At 42.6% G+C, this 19,997-nt stretch overlaps 1 protein-coding gene and 1 long non-coding RNA gene across 3 annotated transcripts; one reads left to right on the plus strand and one right to left on the minus strand.

The window, feature by feature from the left end:
* Positions 1 to 424: 424 nt before the first annotated feature.
* On the minus strand, positions 425 to 10,352 carry eno1a (enolase 1a, (alpha)). Of its 2 annotated transcripts, none has more exons than XM_076992037.1 (12): positions 10,229 to 10,352; positions 8,608 to 8,702; positions 6,288 to 6,383; positions 5,787 to 5,845; positions 5,029 to 5,098; positions 4,795 to 4,928; positions 4,460 to 4,682; positions 2,701 to 2,898; positions 1,631 to 1,832; positions 1,389 to 1,497; positions 1,200 to 1,258; positions 425 to 911 (listed from the first exon to the last, which is right to left on the minus strand). In XM_076992037.1, the coding sequence occupies exons 2-12, from the start codon at positions 8,690 to 8,692 to the stop codon at positions 848 to 850; spliced, it is 1,299 nt and encodes a 432-aa protein (XP_076848152.1). In that variant the 5' UTR covers positions 8,693 to 8,702; positions 10,229 to 10,352; the 3' UTR covers positions 425 to 847. The 2 variants fall into 2 exon arrangements, with proteins under 2 accessions (XP_076848152.1, XP_076848153.1); XM_076992038.1 differs by lacking the exon at positions 5,787 to 5,845 and adding an exon at positions 5,478 to 5,536 and having other exon boundaries at positions 10,229 to 10,350.
* A 77-nt stretch (positions 10,353 to 10,429) lies between these two features.
* Positions 10,430 to 16,500, plus strand: LOC143493541 (uncharacterized). Its single transcript, XR_013125494.1, has 5 exons — positions 10,430 to 10,438; positions 10,530 to 10,564; positions 10,999 to 11,042; positions 13,159 to 13,300; positions 13,924 to 16,500. It is a non-coding gene; the product is annotated as an uncharacterized LOC143493541 (long non-coding RNA).
* The last annotated feature ends 3,497 nt before the right edge of the window (positions 16,501 to 19,997 follow it).

Below are 19,997 nucleotides of genomic sequence, written 5' to 3' on the forward strand. Positions count from 1 at the left end.
GCTCCTCCCCAGACAGCTGCTGGGTGGTAGCACGGCTAAGAGGCCTGCTGACCTTTGCAGCCTGTTCTCAGTGTTCAGCCTAAACCGCTCTGGGCAGCCGGGCAGATTTAATTACCAAACTTTGACCTGACTGGTTTTAATTTTCCCTGCAACTCATGTTACTACCTGACAGGCCTTTCAGTTCAGTGGACGGCTATTGTGTGTGAGGCCATGTTCTTTATTAGGATAGTCTATGTACAAGAAGAAAAACCTTGTGCAGAGCTAGGTGTTAATGTGTATAAATATGTATTTTATATACATCACACAAAGTTCTCACATTTTATATAATTGTATATATCTCAACAATCCCCCCTAAATAAACAAACAAGAACACAGGTTTATATTAAATGAAGAAATTGACCAATGAGCAGACAAAACCCACTGCTACACTCTTCCACTTGGGGACAGTTTTATTAGCGTTTACGCCACGCCTCACAGCAGTCCTAAAGCTATTCAAAGGCAACACAATGCACAAACTGGCTACAGACTCGCACACAACAACTCAGTGCTTTACAAAACACTTAGCAGAGGACCAGAAACACTACAACAAGAAGCAGAAAAACAACTCCTCACACATGAAAACACGGACTTAGTTAAGAGGCGCTATGCTATACGGGTGCAGGAAGATGGCCGACCAGCTGGCACCACGAGCAGCGTTTCATGCCGTCACTTTCAGCCGTGGATTCGGTGCCTCTCCAACATCGCTTTGCCCCGTTCACTCGTACTCTGCGTTGCTGTGTGTGGGAGTGTGAGGATGATGAGGATGTAGAGGTCGTGGGTGAGGGGTGGGGGGGGGGGTGGTGCCTCTTCAGATGGGCTTCCTGAAGTTCTTGCCGGCAAAGCGGGCCTTGTCTCCGAGCTCCTCCTCAATCCTGCAGTGTCCGTTTAGAAAAACGTCATCATCAGCACATTCAGAACATGTCAACATTCAAAAACATTCACAAGGTTTGGCGACATAAACCGATTAATATCTCTTCAACTGCTGTAGGTCATTAATGAAAAGGACAGGGTACAATATAAAAAATCCACAACTCTTGCTTAAAGAGATTTATAAGTGATCAGAACTGGCATACAGAGCACGGCTTTGTGTCCCAAGGTCGCCATCTAGAGGCAAAACAAAAATGTAAAAAAGTAGCTTTATGGAAGAAAGGGGAACTCACCTCAACAGCTGATTGTATTTGGCCAGACGCTCAGATCGGCAGGGGGCACCAGTTTTGATCTAGGGTTGGAGAACACACAGAGGAGGAAAAAGTCAATGCTCAGGCTAGTCACCCATGACGGATTGGACTGCAGACAGATCAGGAGAACTTGCTGGAAGTCTAGGCGGATATTTCTAGAGTTCCTCTTACCTGGCCAGTGCAGAGACCGACCACCAGGTCAGCGATGAAGGTGTCCTCCGTCTCTCCGGACCGGTGGCTTACCATAACGCCCCAGCCACTAGACTGGGCCAACTTGCAGCTGCGCAGTGTGGAAAAAAGAAAGAAAGGTGTGAAGAGAGTTCACGAGACAACCATGTGACTGCACGACGAGTCGTGCGTTAGGTGAGACGCGGGCGAGGTCAGGGGTCGCGACGGCACGCGGCTGCACTCACGCCTGCAGGGACTCGGTGACGGAGCCGATCTGGTTGACCTTGAGCAGCAGGCAGTTGCAGGCCTTGTCCTCTATGGCCTTGGCGATGCGCTTGGGGTTGGTCACGGTCAGGTCATCACCCACCACCTGGATGCTTGTGTTGGCAGTGAATTTGGACCAGGCCGCCCAGTCATCCTGGTCAAACGGATCCTCAATGGAGACCACTGGGTATATGAAGGGGGGGGGGGGTGTTGAGATTAGTCAGATAACTGTAACAAAGGTGTCCGCTGACGCATCATCATCCATTGGCTTTGGGCCGTCCTTATACAGGGGCAGGATAACATGGAGTGGCCTCCAGTCGCCTACATTTCCTGGAGCCTATTTGGGGTGGAGCAGCATTAGGACCAGGCGGGGAGGGTGTGTGTGTGTGTGTGTGTGTGTGTGTGTGTGTGAGAGAGAGTGATTAGTCAGATAAGTGCACAAGTAGTGTTTAGAAGCAAAAGGAAACCTGTAAATCGTCATGTATTAAAAATAGGGTACAAATGTAGTATGAAGAAAGCCCACCATTCAAGAGGTGACGGGACACGATGAATTCTTTTAGAAAACAAACGGAAGTTGGACTGGACGGCCAGCACGCGTTAGCGGCGCTGTAATCAGGTAAACCCCCAGTGAGTCAGAGGGGGCTCTGCTAGAGCCACAGAGAGTCCGGCCTACTGCACATCTCCATGGCTCAGTGGCCCGGCTTCAGGAGGTTAACCCATCAGGGAGTCAGGCTGCTCAGACCTACTGGGTCTCTACTACTCCATGCTGGATCTGCTAGTTGAGAAGCCAGTCTTCATTCCCCTATCCTGAAAGTGCAGCTGCTCTGAACATCGTTGGACTAACAGCTGAGGAAAGATTTAGAACTACTTGAAATACGAAGTAGTTGTAGGGGGTTAATAAGACCAAATGGGACAGTGCTGTGTGTTGTAGAGCATGTGATTCACACATGCAGAACTGAATCTGTATGGTCAGTGGCTACAGGTTTCGTCAGACAAAAGCCACCGGGCTTCTGAAAGCAACCCACTAGGGTTACGTGCAAGACATACTGACCTGGGTAGTCCTTCACGAAGCTCATGTAGAGGTTGCCAAGCTGGTCTGGACTAATGTAACGGCTGGGGTCGTCGGGGGACTTGAAGTCAAGGTCATATTTGCCTTCTTTGTAGAACTCTGAGGCGGCCACATCCATGCCAATGACGATCTTATCAGTGTAGCCAGCCTTGCCGATGGCGTTCTTCAGCAGTTCCAGAGCTGGGGTAGAAAAGCAAAAATGTATTTTCCCCCCCTATACATTCATTTACTTTAAGTCAAAATGGTACTGCCTGAGACATTCATGGAATATGTTTTAGAACAGCTGCAATCATGTGTTTTGGAGCTATGGAGTGATTAGTGGATTAAGGAGCCTGATTTAAAGGGCTCCCCAGAGAGTGGGCCCTCGGTGCAGGGCCACTGGCCACACTCAGGGCCTCCCCAGGAAAGTGGGCCCTCGGTGCAGGGCCACTGGCCATACTCAGGGCCTCCCCAGGAGAGTCGTGTCTCTGAGCAGCTCAGCTGGCCTCTAGCTGTGCACTCTGCTCCTGCAGGCCTAGATTTGGAAACCACCTGCTGCTTCAGGGGAGGGATTCCCCACGACAGCACTAAAGCACTAAGATTAGGGCCAAGGTCTAAACTTGGACCACGTTGGGGTGGTCTCATGTGCAAAGCCCAGACTTGTTTAAAGATACATACAATGAAATCCCAAGTATGCAAGATTTGGACACTTGTGTTTAAATGTTATGTTCATCTTTTTTCTAACTAGGGCAATCTTGTTCTTCTGGACACAGTGACAGTCCAGTAAAAGATTAAATTTAATTTGCCACAATTTCTCCCCTCTCATGTAAACAGATCACCCATATGCAGAGTGTGATGGCTACGATAGCATTATACGCCATTGTCACGGTCTCATCTTCTTCAAGACTAAGTAAACTAGCTAGCAAGCAAAATCTCTCTACAGAGTAAAACCCTTAAGCAAATGTGCAGTAGTTTTGGCTCATTGATAGATCTTCTAAGAGGACACGCAAAGCTGCACTGTCTAACTGGTAAGTTGACTGTAATGCTTGTACATGCTGATCGATAAATTGGAGCTGATGTCTTGGGAGTAACGGCTATAACAGACCTAAATTTGATTTTATAGATCACGGTCTCTCTAATCAAGGCATCCGGATGTCATGAAAATTATTTCTTGTAGACTGACAAGTTAATTCTGAACATTTCAAAACAGGCATTAGATCAGGGTACCCTGACATTACTCTTTTTTATTATCTTATTTATTGAAAACCTGCTGAATGTAGTGCCAGCAAACATTTTTACCTTGTTACTTATATGTTCCCTGGGTATTTAATTTGCATCATGCTATAATTATGAACAATTTACCCATTAGTAATTTGTATAAACTTGTGCCAATCATAGCCAGTTGTGACTCATGAGTTTAAGAGTGTATTGTGTCTGGGGCAATAATTTCTGGTATTCTTTCAATTACTGATTTTTGCCAATTCACATTCATAATCAAGAATGTGTATACAATTATTTAGGTCTATGTCATTTCATATACATTATCGCATTACCTGATTTGGTATAAGAATTGTACCATGACAATGAAACGTGAAGACTCACTAGTTTTAAAACTTAAGTGTATTGTGGCTGGGACAATGCTCGGCTTACTTCCAATATAACAGGGAATGTGGCCACAACGTTTGGACCGACTCTGCAGACAATGAACAACCAAAAAGTGTGTGGAGACACGGTGCCGTCCCCCCCCCCCCCCCCCCCTCACCTTCCTTATTCTCCAGGATGTTGGGGGCGAAGCCGCCCTCGTCGCCCACGTTGGTCGCGTCTTTCCCATACTTCTCCTTGATGACGTTCTTCAGGTTGTGGTAGACCTCGGCCCCGATGCGCATGGCGTCCTTGAAGCTGCTGGCACCGACGGGCAGGATCATGAACTCCTGCATGGCCAGCTTGTTGCCGGCGTGGGAGCCTCCGTTGATGACGTTGAAGGCCTGAGAAATGGACACGGATCTCCATCGATGGGTAAACTACAACAAACCCGAAACGCGGCTCCGTCCAAAATAGGAGACAGGCAAATCCATCCCGAGCGAGAGCGCGGCTTACGGGAACAGGGAGAATGACTTCGGGGTTCCCGGCGAGGTCGGCGATGTGGCGGTACAGCGGGACGCCCTTCTCTGCAGCTCCGGCCTTACACACAGCCAGGGACACGCCCAGGATGCCATTTGCACCAAACTTGGCTGCAGACCCATAAAGGCAGCACATTAGACCACTTTACAACACAGCAGCTTTTGGATACATGATGGATAAAGGGCGGATGCAACTATGCAGACAGCTTACATTTGTTTTCGGTTCCATCCATATCGATCATCAGCTTGTCGATCTTCTCCTGCTCCAAGACGGACACGCTCTGTTTTGAAAACAAGAGCGAAGTCGTAAGAATAAACTGCGTGTCCGAGTCTTGGCACAAGAGCCTGGGTTAAAACACACTCAGCACAAGGGCAGTCAGCATATGGCCTGTGTAATGTTCAATTTGTTCACAGCATTCTGAGGTTAGGAGGACAACAGGAGTGTTAAACAAGCTGTCAGGGTCACTAGAAAAACGGCATAACTGTCCGTCTGCCCTATACATTTCAAATGCACATTTTCCATAACAGCAAAACATTAAGTGAAAACCTTAAAGACTCAAACTGACCCATGCAGGAATGCATTATCTTAATATTACAAATAGATACATGACCTACAATAAAAACAATCTGTGATGTTAGTTAAAAGATGAATAAGCCTACCTGGCTAACCAGGGCAGGTGCAATTGTTTTATTGATATGCTCAACAGCTTTTGTGACACCTGCAAGGAACAAGCAAACGATCACTGATCCGAGTAGAGGGAGAACGTGCAGAGCCGGCACAACTAGACGATCACAGAACAAATCCTACCGATCTGGAATATTTAAATACATGTATAAAAGCTCCTTGTGACTTCTGTGATCGTCTGTGAGTGCCTACTGTTAGTTCGGGAAGCAAACCCAGTGCCTCGTGCTGCAGTGTTATCACAGGGCTGAGAACCCTCACACGATTTACTGCAGGCATTCGTTTACCTGATTACACAAAGCTGGAGCCAAGAACTCATTTATATATTTTACAGCTCGTTTCACTCCTGACGGAGGAGAAGAAAGGATACAGAAATCAGAAGAGGAATAATAGGAAAATGACAGAGAGAGGAGAGAACGATCCAAGACATTAATTAAATAATGCCTGGCTGAATTTGAGATGCAGTCTTTATCACAACCATTTTGTTGCCCGGATTAATGAACAAAATTAGACTGCCAGATACAGAAATAATGAAGGCTTGATCAAAAGTAGCAATATGACCTGAAGGATATTGCTAATTTCTATTCAGCAGTACCTTGTCAAAATGTAGTTGTAGATACAGATTTTTACCTGTATAACAGTATATAGGTAAAATGTAAAATTTTCCAAAGCAACGCATATTAACCCATTGAATGACACAATGGAATTAGCCTAAATTTAACAGTCCAAGTTCAGTTCCCTAAAATAATGTATCTCGTGTAGTGAATGTTTTGCTCTTTAAACCACACCTTTGCCTAGATAGCGGGTCTTGTCGTTGTCACGGAGTTCGAGGGCTTCATAGATGCCAGTGGAGGCACCGCTGGGCACTGCAGCTCTAAAGAGACCTTAGAAGAACAAACACGAGACATTAAAATAAACAAACATTAAATAAACAAACAAACTCTGCTTCAGTCCTACAAAACACAACAGTCAAGATGACTCGCATCCCCAGAATTCCTCTCTCCTACTGGAGTGACATATTCAAAAGAGGTCACTGAATGTCCATATAAGGAATGTACATAAGCCCCACCCGCTCCCTCACATACTGCAGAGGACACGTTACACAACAGCATCCATGATGTAAGCATGTTCATCCATGATGTAAGCATGTTCATCCATGATGTAAGCATGTTCATCCATGATGCAAGCATGTTCATCCATGATGTAAGCATGTTCATCCATGATGTAAGCATGTTCAGGAGGGAATGTTGATTCCATCTTTGCCTAATCGTCATTTTCAGGACCGAAATTAATATATAAACACGCACACAAATCAACAGTCCAATAACACACTGCTTTATAAATGATGCTTTGTCCTCCTCCGTGTGTAATACTGTGGTTCTTCCAGTAGAGGTCACAGTAATGGTGGCCAGATTGGCAGACACAGCACCTCTCGGTACATTTCAACCCAACCATGTGTGACAAATCTGCACAGGGGGGACGCGTCATCCAGCACGCTCAGCTAAGACGACCGGTGTGGTGCCAACGTCAGTGCGGATGAACACGAATTTAGAGCTTAACCAGAGACGCCATCAACAAGTTGGAAGTAACACACATAATCTGCACAAGCAAGCCACTGTTGGACTTCACACTGACACACTCCAGTCCAGTGTGCACTCATCTGGCGCTGGGATTGTGACATTTTCCATTATTCCCAGTAGGAACCACGAGTCAGCAGTTGCACAAGTGTTATTTAATCAAATCAGAAGTTCAATTTACATCAGAGCAACGTTGAATCTGATGCCCTGACCAAAAGCCTTGCCATTGATAATGAATGGCTGTTGAGAAATCCATAGGCTTTTTCAATATTCAATTGTGTCTGCAAAACCATGTGGACAGAATCTTTATCATGTACATTTGTTATTACACTTCTTTAAATATTTATTTATATACATTAAAAGTATACGCTAACCATTAAATTCAAGTTTTAAAAGTATTTCAATTTGCAAAGAAATGTACGGGTGCCATATTTGACCCTCATTAGTTGGTGCTATGTGCTAAAGCGAATATGCATCTAGTCCATGAGAGAAACACGTATGTGAGGGGGAGCAGAACCCTGTACACTATTAAAAATAGCGTACAGCTTCATGCAGACGGCAGCTAGGCCACCAACCCTACTGTAGGGGTAGGGACTCATCCTCTTTTCTCTGGAAGACTAACCTAGCCATTTGCTAGCGCGAAAGCCCATACACCCCCAAATTTTTATTCACCAAATTAACCTTGCACCCTAAATTAATTAATAAATTAATTATTAGTTATTGGTGCTGTCACTAGGGAGTAAAGCATCCCTTTGTTATAAATCACCACGCACGAATGCTCATACAGCTCTAGACAATGGCTTGACAGTTCAATGCCTGATTGGTTGGTTATAGTTTCCATGTGTTCGGATCAGGTTTTGGTCTCAAAATGGATGGGTGGTACAAATAACAAAAAGGACACATCCAGAATCAATATGCTACAATAATTTACAAAATCAACACCGTAAATGAAAAGGGAGGGTACAGTGGGGTGAAAGCCAATGAGCCCGAGCCATGTGGTTGGTTCTCTTAGTTCTGTTTTCCAACAAGATGCAATGCTATCCAAGTGGCATTCCATTACACTGGCTATTTTTAACCGCCCACCACCCGATCTCTCCCCGGCTAGTGGACACCACATGAGGGCCTGCCTGGGCAGAGAGCGGCCCGAAATGGAGCCCAGGCGTGGCGCTCGGCCTGCAGCGTGGCCCAAAACAGCAGCAGTCGCTGGGCATCACCGTCGCTGCCGGACGGACTGTTCCGTGCAGCTTTGGGGAAATGCCTTGCATGTACAATGGGACTCCCAAATGAAAATAATCACAATTACATGGTTTAAAGTTTCAACTTGGCAGCCAGGAAATTACCCGGTCTGGTGCTTCTGTAGAGCAATAAAGTGGCTCTGTGTAGAGACAAAGGTGAGTCGGAGTCGGACTAAGCTGACTCAAACATAACGCATAGTAACATTCTGCAAAACGAGGCGTGTCAGAATGAAGGGCACAATACTGCTGTATGTTCTAACAAGCTCTGCACGGGAGATGGAGTTATCACACCCTACCTTTCTTAGTGTACAGATCCACCTCCACTGTGGGATTCCCACGGGAGTCAAAGATCTCACGAGCGTGAATCTTGAGGATGGACATCTTGGAAAATCTGGCAACAAAAAGAGAAGATGATTATTACTACACACAATCTACTCATGCACGAGTAAGAGGAAATACAAACAAACTCATTAAAACAGTGCATGAATAACTTGAGTCAATGAAATACACAATCAATTCGAGACCAGCCCAGACAATTTTCCACTGCCAATTTTTTTTTTTGGACTTTACAGAAGGCAACAAGAGGCAGCAAGATAAAGTAGGTAAGGAATGCAACAAAAACCACCATTAGTCACTAGAGCACTAATGTCTCAATCCTTCCACTAAGGAAACTGCTCATCAACCATAGCCAAAATGAGTCATTGAAGGCAACCATTTCTAGAACGACATCACCATGCTCATTTCTCTTCTTTCAAAAGGACAACTACATGAAAGTACACCGAAGAGACAGAAATGACTGGTGGTGTTTTACACTTTACACCATGTGTTGGAGGCTAAGAAACTGTAGGAACGCATGGAAGCAAAGACAAGACAATAGCAACAAAATATGGCAATTTAAATGAACATATATTAAACACTAATCGTAATTACTTAACATGTTTTGTATATATATGTAAAGGCCACTAAATAATGCAACTCTTCATCGTCAACGCTTCTGCAGTTCACTATAGAATACAACAGGAACTCTGCCAAGTACTAAAAAAATGAAATGCTTTCATTACAGCATCAAATTGGCTGAGATTATAATTAATGTGAAATGTGACACTGGAGAACGTTTGACCATTTCTCATTAGAAATCCTTCAAATGTTATATTGTACTTTTCAGCTCATACACCGAGAATAAATATATATGTGCGTTAGCTGGACCAATCGAAAAACCTGTGGCCTTAAATGTCGGTGGAAATGCGCCAGTGGCTACAGGACAGCAGACTGACTCAGTCGAGAGACCGACAGCAGCAAATGACCACAGACCCTGAAATCTGCAGTGCACAAATACAATATACAGAATTACACTGACGAGCAACTCGTGAATGTTAACAAGTCACTGTATAAAGACGAACGCGTGTTACATAATCGGTAATGTGTCGTTGGATTTTGCATCCTGAACACGTCTCCCTTGTGGCACTGGCCCACACTGGTCAACAGTGATTTAGTTAATGACGTGTTTAAATATTCTGTCAAACTGCAGCTACTCGTCCGTTTGGATCTCAGTGCGGAAACTACCAAATGTCACCGAAATGAACCACCCAGCCCGGGCGAGAGGAAACGTCAACGTGGAGTCGCACTTTATATAGATACTATTAAATCATGCCTGCTGACTACCTCGTCTAAGTTTAGTAACTGTTATTATTATACATTATTATAAATTATTATATTAACAGTAACCTCGAATATATGCGTCTGATAGTTTATATGAAGAAAGAGCATCACGAGAAACTCACAACTATCATCTATCACGCCACGACTTGGACCTAAAATACGATTTAGTATCTTTTAAGAAGCTCCTAAAAGCATCGCTTATCTTGAATGGACATTAAAGCAGCACGTATCTAGATAAACGTGCACGGCTGCACTCACCTCGCGTGTGCACGGTCGCTGTGCTCGCTCCTGCACCCTCGCTGCGCGCGGACAAGGTCGACGGCCGCGGCGCCGCGCGCTGATAAGCGGAGGAGAACCCGGAAGTAGCGGAGTCGGCGCGCGATTGGTCGGCCTGGCCTCACGCGGCACGCGGCTGCACGTGCACGCAGAAAGCGCACGTTTCCCAAATCACGACTTCACTTCATTACGGTATTATACACATAATTTATTGCAAACATAAATAATTAGCGATTATTGGACGGAGATGTTGTGTTTTACATCGGGTCATTTTGTTGCAAAGCTGGAACGGAAGAACTGATCACGTTTTCCGGGCCGGTGAGTCATGCAGGTAGTACGTGCCGCGGCTCAGATAGTCGGTGGTGTCACCGTCGTTCATCACGTTCACATTAAACCTGCTTCAAGTTTCATACATCAGTAGTGACCCTAAACCTACGATGGCCAACTGTCTTTACTTTGCGTTTCATTTTGGTATATTTCATATATGTACATGTACGTATTAAACAACATAATACCTCGAGGATATAAACTACAACATTCTTGCTCTTTTTCCACTAATTAACCTAATATCTGTTATCATACCTTCAAAACTAATATTCAACTTAAATATGTACTCAGTTGAGAATCGTAGACCCATTTGTACATCATTTGAGGACAAACCATTTTTCAGTTGTGTTTCTTTTCAAACTAGGGTAATTTTCCAGTTACTAATTTAACAGCCTGTGTTTGACGTCTGTCGTTTCTCGGGACAGCTCGTCGGTTTCCGCGGTGGCTTCACGATGCTGCGGCTGTGCAGGTTTGAGCATCGTGCATGGCCGCCTGACGCAGTGTGTGTCCGTGTGACCTTGAGGAAGACTGACTGTGCAGCTACGACACCTGGCGTAACCTCGAGGAACTGCATCATATCCGCCGTTTCTTTCTAATGATTATTTCCTGTCTGAAAGAGAAATGACGTAAAACGACACGAAACATTTTAATGTAAAGATCCCTATCCGCAAAATAATTGCTAGGTTTTGCGTTAAGCTTTATAACTACGCCTATAGGCTAATAACTTAATATTACAACACACTCTCTACATAAAACACTGGTCTTGCAGATACACTGGTTGATCACTTTACTAAGTACTTTTCTTTACATGTATTTTTTACATTTAAAATTAGAGTAGCATATCTGTGGGCAAGCATGACTCTTCATCAACCCTCTACTTAATTGTACAATCAGGGGTGTGGGTGGGTCAGTGGGTATTTTTGGGGGTTTTATTTACTTTATTTATTATTTTATTTACATCCCACACATCCCCTGTGCTTCCTACACCAATGCCCACTCCTGACTCAGCAATGTTTGGGTGGCAAACAGTGATCAACACACAACACGAACACGTTAGTGGTCTGGTGTGTTTGTAGAGCTGGCACTGCAGTGTTGGGGATTTTACACGTCACAGTCACTGCTGTGCTGGAAGTTGCTCACCAGACATCCTGACCAACTGGACACAGATGTTCTTTCAGATTAACTCTACACTTATACACTAATACAGTACTACAGTAAAGTGTAGCTACAAAATAGAAACTTCTAATAAAGCCTGTTAAATGATGCGTGTATTATAGCATAAAAATACTCAACAGGTGTTAACCAGAGGTGTATAATCCAGGTTCAGAAAGTAAAAGTCCTCGCCAGGATTTTGCTCAGACTTGCTAGATTTTCTAATTCATGCAATCCAGGTAAAATTAGTGGAATCAACACAATCCAGGAAGCCTGAGCAAAATCCTGGTGAGGATTTTTACTTTCTGAACCTGGATTATACACCTCTGGACTGCGGTTTTTTTGCTTAAAGTCATTAACCAGATTCTTCTTGTTTTTGCAGCTGTTACTAAGGCAGAACGTGTCATTTCCAAGAAATCAAAGATTTAGAAATGTTTATAGGATTAGAATCTGTTGAATTCATGCCACTTGTATTCTGTGTTTAATATAATGTGGCTATTTTGAAGAATCTCTGATTTAGAGATTTAAGAGTACTAATTTAATAACAGTTTTGCTTTGAATATTGCATATTTTGTTTTTCAGGTATTTTACAGAAAGATGTGAATTATGACAAAACCTTGTTGATTTTAAATCTTGTCTCTGAGGGTAAGTGGAAAGTAGAAGAAAAGTTAATGTAAAAGATCGAGCTTAATATCTTTCAAAATGCTTGAAATATCTAAAACCCTTCCATAAAATATATTTGGCTTACCAGTAACAACAAAAGTTAACATATATGCAAAAGGTAAAAGCTAGTTAGAAATGTTCAAACAGTCTTTCTCGTATTCAAAATTAACATGGGTACAATTGGTAAACAAAGCCTTAACAAAATGTATTACAAGACCTGTCACATACAGAGAGATTGTCAACACGAATTTCATGCTTGATGATCAGCTGAAAGGTCTTACAGGAGCTATGACAATGTCTGTCAAACCCATCAGTTCTCCAAATGTCAAATGACACTACAACCACAAAGGCTGTGATAACTATATGTTCTCCCACTCTGGTTGGAGTGATTGATACCTATAATTTGTTAGACAAATATAGAACAGAGCAAACAAGTATACAGTGCTTTCTGGCATTACTGGCTCTCATGGTAAAGATAATGTCATGGTAGTCTCCCCCCTCCCTTGGGCTTGTGTGTGTCTGTTTATATGTGTGTGTGTGTTCGTGTGTCTGTGTTATCTGTTTCATCATCTGTCTCTCGTCTTGTTAGTGTCATGTACCGATGTGTTGTTAGCCTCTGTGTATGTAAGCGCGTATGTTCCCCGTGTTATTTGTCTTTGATCTTAACCAACCCAGTACGTGCCGTGTTTGGCGTTTCTTGTGTGTGACTACATCTAACCGTTAAAATGTACAGCAAGAGCTTCAGCATGCTGCCTCATTCCTCGCATTAGTATTACAGGAACCCAGACTCAGGGGACAGAGCAAAGGAGGACCTTCCCCAAGTTCAACGAGCAGACCAGCGCTCAGAAGAAACACGCTGGTCATCTCATCAATGTCATTGACAAACAATGGAGAAGGAACCCCAGAGACGAGGTGGACAAGCGTAGATGGAGGTTGAGGAACCCTCTAGCGACTTCAACTCAGAGATGGAAGTAGTGGAGAAACGCTCCGTACAATTTTAACTGACACAATGTTACGCGTGTTCTGTGTCTAACTCCTGCTTTCAGATAGATTTGCATTGCTGTAAGAATTAATAATATAGCTAACAATATTACAACTTTGTACTTCTACAACGTTCTCTGTTCCAATCTTGATAAGACTTGAGTGCATTCAGCATATGAGGTTAACCAGTCTAATCTGTTATCTGTGTCACATCAACCCCAGACTGCCCAAGGGGCTACTATTTATAAAATTAGCCTTACTTTATATTAGATCTCTGGCCAACAAATCATTTTTAGTTAATGACATTATAACATCTGACAGTTTAGACTTTCTGTGTCTTATTGAAACCTGGTTAACAAAAGACAGCAGTGACACAATTCTCAATAAGGCAACACCAGTAAGCTACAGTTTTATGAACATACACTGAGTTGAAAAAAAAACAAGGAGGAATAGCTGCGTTATTTAAAGATGCATTCCAGTGCAAAGCAAATATATACATGGCAACGTTATTTCTTTTCAGTACCTCTGTTTCATATTGAAATGTTATGTTCTAGGACACGGGCCTGTCTGATCACTTCTGTATCTCCTCACACGGGACACTCAAACAAGCTCTGTTACAGTAGAGCTCAGTTTATGGAGACCATAGCAGTTACCAACCATAGCATTATCAAATGCTCTTTTGTCACTGGATCAAGAAACTTGTAGATCTACTGGGACTGCTGTTAGTGAGTGTCTATTGTCAATACAACCTGCAAACATAAAGACTAAGACTGTAGAAACGTTTACATTCTTAGACCCAGGTAGCATCACTACCTTTTGCACAGAAGATCTGATGCACAGACCTAATGTCCGAAGCAAGAAGACTTCTTACTGTGTAACATGGGACAACAGAGGAACAAACTCAAGGACATGTCTTAACGGATTTGGAAGTGTGTGCACTGGAAGAACAGTAGAAAAAATGGACCACATACCGTGCAGACAGTGCTAGCATGGATTGTGAATGACCCAAAACAAGAAAGCACAAGGAAGAATCCTGACACTCTGCAAAGCTGCATAGCGAATCGCATATCAGTGGAGACCATTGAGGACTTGCTGGTTCAGCAGTTCAATGCAGACTTTCCTGGCTTTCCAGGTTTAGAATCAAAAGATGTTTAAGCCTGTGCAAGCTTTGGGCCTGTCAAGATAGCACAATTGCACAAAAAATGCCAGCGATGGTGGTTATGGTACACTGACCTACCTTTTGTTAACCTGTGGTCATGACCAGAAGTCCTGTTCATTGGTAATGGCCAAGTCCAGAGTGGCACCACTCAAACAGGTAACCATACCCAGAATGGAACTTACAGCTGCAACTATGGTAGTCAAGATGGAATGAATGTTAAGGCAGGAACTGGATGAAGGAGTCATTGTTTTAGACGGACAGTGTGACTGTCTTGAGATACATTGAAAATGATGAAGCTTGATGTCATAGCACATCGAGTTTCTTGATGAGAGGGGCCTCCAAGCTATCACAGTGGAGATTTGTGAATTCATCAGTGAATCCAGCAGATCATGTCTGAAGAGATCAGAAAGTCTTATGTGATGTGTGAATTGGATTGAAGGACCTTCATTCTTGCCAAGACCATGCAGCGAGTGGCCAGTCAGGGCAGACCATCAAGTTTGTTGTTAGAAGAAGATCCAGAGATAAAAGAACATGTGTCTTACGTCATTAGAGCGGAAGACCACAAAGATGCTTTTGCAAGCTAATTGCATATTATTCTAATTGGCATCGCTTAAATAAGGCAGTAGCATGGTTCACTCATCTCGAAAGGATTTTACTGGACTTGAAACGCAAAAGAGCACAGCTACAAAGGACCATTAGTACATCAGATGATGAACAGAATGGACAGTATAGTGCTATAGCACAGGAAATTAAGAAGTACAAAGAAAACCTGAAAGACTTCTCAATTGGCTAAGAAGGTCTGACAAATGCTGAACAGGATTTGATTTGCTACAGTCAACAGCTAAGATATGGAAAAGAGATCAAGACTGCAACAGGGAAGGAGTCAAGTCAAAAATAACAGCCAAATATACAAGCTGGATCCATACCTTGATGAAGGAGTGTTGAGGGTTGGAGGAAGGTTGTGTATGCAAGAGGAGGCTAAACATCCCGCTATACTGCACAAAGACCTCAAGATTTCCACTCTTATTCTTCAACATACTCATCAGGTTGGACACTGCAGTGACGGAATCATGTTCTGGCATGGCTCAAGTATTGGATCCCGCAAGCAAATTCTTCCATAAGAAGAATGTTATCTGATTGGTACATCTGTCGCAGATTGTATGCAAGAACTGCCGAGCAAAAGATGATGAACTTGCCGGTGGAGAGACCAGGTAACCCATCCTTCACAGACACTGCTGTTGACTACTTTGGGTTGTTTCAAGTTAAAAGAAGACGAATTATAGCCAAAGGATTTGGCGTATTGTTTACTTGTTTGACCCTGAGAGCGGTTGCACACTCTGTGGACACTAATGCATGCATCAATGCTCTGTCCCCCTTCATCAGTAGAAGAGGACAGGTGTCTGTTATCTGATCAGATAAGGGAAAAACATTCATTGATGCCGAAAGAGAGTTCCGTGAGGCACTACAAAGCATGAATGACTCCAACATCAACAACAGTCACACGCTGTTCATCATGCGTGACAAACTTATAAACCCACCTAAACAGATCAGCCTAGAGCTTCTGTCAATGGAGAAATGTAAAGAATTTACTCATTTTTAAGTGAAAAAATAAAAACTATTAGACTAACCAATAAAATCACACAGTCAAACTAGAAATTGCATGATTAATATGTCAGAATTTAATACAATTTATCACAGTGCTCTATAGGAAACAGTTTAGAGTCTTAAATCAGTGTCTTGATACACTGCCATCTGATTTTAAGCCACTCCAGAAATAACTAGAGCTTTCTGTATTAAACAACTTTGGTCCTATCTCCAACTGGCTTTTATTTTCTAAGATAAAAAAAGTTGATTCTTATAGTTTCTTGAAATTGTCCTTATATTTGACAATTTACAGTCAGCCTTACTGCACCCAGGTGGCATCCGGACCAGATGCCTGAACCACCTCAACTGGCTCCTCTCTACGTGGAGGAGCAGTCAATCAATCAATCAATCAAAGTTTATTTGTATAGCGCTTTTCACAACACATGTTGTCACAAAGCGCCTTACAGGATTTAAAAGGTTAACAATACTACGGGTCCAGAACCCTAATGAGCAAGCCAAGGGCGACAGTGGCGAGGAAAAACTCCCTAAGATAGTGGGGAATAGGAAGAAACCTCGGGAGAACCAAGACTCAAAAGGGAACCCATCCTCCATTGGGCGGCCCGTTAACACACAGATTACACAAAATACAGACAAATACACAAGTCACACACAAATCACACAATCAGACTAAGTAAAGGTAAAAATGAAAGTTCTGGGTTATGATATTGTCACTGTAAATGTCTGTTGATGAACGCCAGGCTTTCATTCCGTGTCGGAGCAGCGATGCTGGTATTGTAGGCTCCGACTGCAATGTTACTCTCCAGGTGAACCTCGGAGAAAAGATACGAGATGTAGTAAATATGTAACAGATTAATCAAAGGCCAAACTAAACAGATGAGTCTTTAATCGAGTTTTAAACATTGAGACTGTGTCTGAGTCCCGAATAGAGGCAGGAAGATTATTCCACAATTGTGGAGCTTTAAAAGAAAAGGCTCTTCCACCTGCTGTGATCTTTTTGATCCTAGGAACAGTTAATAACCCTGCGTCCTGCGAGCGAAGTGAACGCGCTGGGTTATATTGTTCAATAAGTTCACTAAGATAGTCTGGAGCTAAGCCATGCAGCGTTTTGTATGTTAATAAAAGTATTTTATAGTCAATACGGAATCTAATTGGCAGCCAGTGTAATGACGATAGTACGGGACTAATGTGATCAAACTTTTTAGTTTTTGTTAAAACTCGTGCTGCTGCGTTCTGAACCAGCTGGAGTTTGTTTATCGATTTACCAGAACATCCAGCTAGGAGACTGTTGCAATAATCTAAACGAGAGGATATGAATGCATGGATTAGTTTTTCTGCATCACTAATATTTAATATGTTTCTAATTTTGGCAATGTTGCGCAAGTGAAAGAACGCTACCCTAGTTATATTATTAATATGTGTATCGAACGAGAGATCTGGGTCTATTGTGACGCCCAAGTTCTTTACCTCTGCGCTGGGGGTTATAGTAAAAGAATGTAGATTCAATGCTGCATTATGTATCTTGTCTCTCGCAGCCCTAGACCCAACTATTATCAATTCTGTTTTATCGGCATTTAGTGCTAGAAAGTTACATGCCATCCAATGTTTTATCTCTTCTACACATTTCTCAATCTTACTGTTTGCGCCTAAATCATCGGGTTTTGCCGATAAATATAGCTGAGTGTCGTCTGCGTAGGAATGGAAACTGATGTCATGCTTATGCATAATTTCGCCTAAGGGTAACATGTACAGTGTGAATAGAAGTGGTCCTAGGACTGTCCCTTGTGGGACACCATATTTAACCTGCACAGATTTAGAGGTTTTATTATTAACACTTACACATTGGAAGCGGTCAGTTAAATATGATCTAAACCAGGAGAGTGCGACTCCTTTAATACCTACTGTGTTTTCTAGTCTATCCAGCAAAATGCTGTGGTCTACAGTATCAAAAGCTGCACTAAGATCCAACAGTATAAGGAACGAGACGAGCCCATTATCGGCCGATATTAGTAGATCATTCACTACCCTGAGTAAAGCTGTTTCAGTGCTGTGGTTTGGTCTAAATCCTGATTGGAACTTTTCATGGATACTATTTGATTGGAGATAGTGGTTTAACTGATTGGAAACTGCTTTTTCTAAAATTTTAGAGATAAATGGGAGATTAGAAATGGGTCTATAGTTGGCTAAAATCTGCGGATCGAGATTCTGTTTTTTAATCAAGGGTCTAATTACGGCGCATTTTAATTGTTTGGGCATGTAACCTAGGTTAAGGGAGGAGTTAATCATATTAAGTAAGGGCCCTGCAGTGGCTGGGAGTAGGTCTTTAAATAGACGGGTTGGAACTGGGTCAAATATACATGATGTAGGCTTAGACGAATTAATCAATGTTGTGAGCTCTTTTTGCGATATAGGATTGAAGATATTTAGCTCAGTAATATTTTTGGATGCATAGTTACTAATAGCTGAACTACTGGGGTTGGATTGGAGGTTAGGCTGCGATGTATTATGACTCTGTAGTCGGATATTATCTATTTTATTATTGAAAAAGTTTAAAAATTCATCGCTAGTGTGTGTAAGTGCTGTGTTAGAACTAGTGTCGTTGATATTTCTTGTTAGTTTAGATACCGTCGCGAAGAGAAATCTAGGGTTATTCTTGTTGTTTTCTATTAGTGTCGAATAGTATGCGGCTCTAGCTTTTATTAGGGCATGTTTATATTTGACTATGGCGTCTTTCCATGTGATTCTAAACACTTCTAGTGAGGTGGATTTCCATTTTCGCTCCGCTGCTCGAGCTGCCTGTTTTAGAAGACGAGTGTGTTCGTCATACCATGGTGATAGCTTTTTCTCCCTAATTAATTTTGTTTTAATTGGAGCTACACTGTCTAAGGTATTGCTGAGTGTGGAATAAAACTGTTGTGTTGCCTGTTCCAATTCATTGGGCTGCAGTGGCATAGTGTTCGGTAACTCTAGCAGTAAGTTTATAAATGTTGCTGCAGTGTCGGATGTAATAGTGCGCGTGGTTTTTGTATGGCGCATCTGATGTACATTGTATAAAGTCATTTCATATATTAGTAAGAAATGATCTGAAATGGCGTCATTTTGGGGGATGACTGCCAGATGTTCTATGTTTAATCCGTAAGTAAGTATTAAGTCTAAGGTGTGTTTACAGCGGTGGGTAGGCCCTGTCACATTTTGGGCTATACCTACTGAATCTAGTATGGAGTCGAACGCAATTTTCAGTGGGTCTGATTCATTTTCATAATGAATGTTGAAATCACCCACAATTACAAATCTCTCGATGGTTAAGACTAGTTCCGAAAGAAACTCAGCAAATTCCTGAAGAAATTCTGAGTAGGGACCCGGCGGTCGATAGATGGTCACTAATTTAAGCTTTGTTTTATTGCCTATACGATTATTGCCTATTTCACCTATCAAAGCCTCGAATGAGTTAATAGAGGTGGTTGGTTTTACAGTAAAACCTATGTCTGTGTCATATATTGTGGCTACTCCACCTCCACGCCCTGTGATACGGGGCTGATGAACATAACTGTATCCAGGAGGAGCTGTTTCATTAAAACTTACATATTCGCCTACTCTAGCCCATGTTTCTGTTAAACAGAGTGCGTTTAGTCTGTTATCTGAGATTATTTCGTTTACTATCACAGCTTTTGATGCAAGTGATCTAATGTTTAAAAGTCCTAGCCTTAGCTTAATATTGCTGCTCACTTCATGTTGATTATTTAATTTAATTTTAATTAGATTTTTAAAACATATCGCCCTGTTATTCTTATACCTGCCACGGCTAACAGACACAGTCTCAATGGTTTGGTAGTTAGGGAAGTAAGTTCTACTTAGCTGATTTGCGTG

This window comes from Brachyhypopomus gauderio, unplaced genomic scaffold (genome assembly GCF_052324685.1).
Source record: "Brachyhypopomus gauderio isolate BG-103 unplaced genomic scaffold, BGAUD_0.2 sc88, whole genome shotgun sequence".
Taxonomy (NCBI): Eukaryota; Metazoa; Chordata; class Actinopteri; order Gymnotiformes; family Hypopomidae; genus Brachyhypopomus; species Brachyhypopomus gauderio.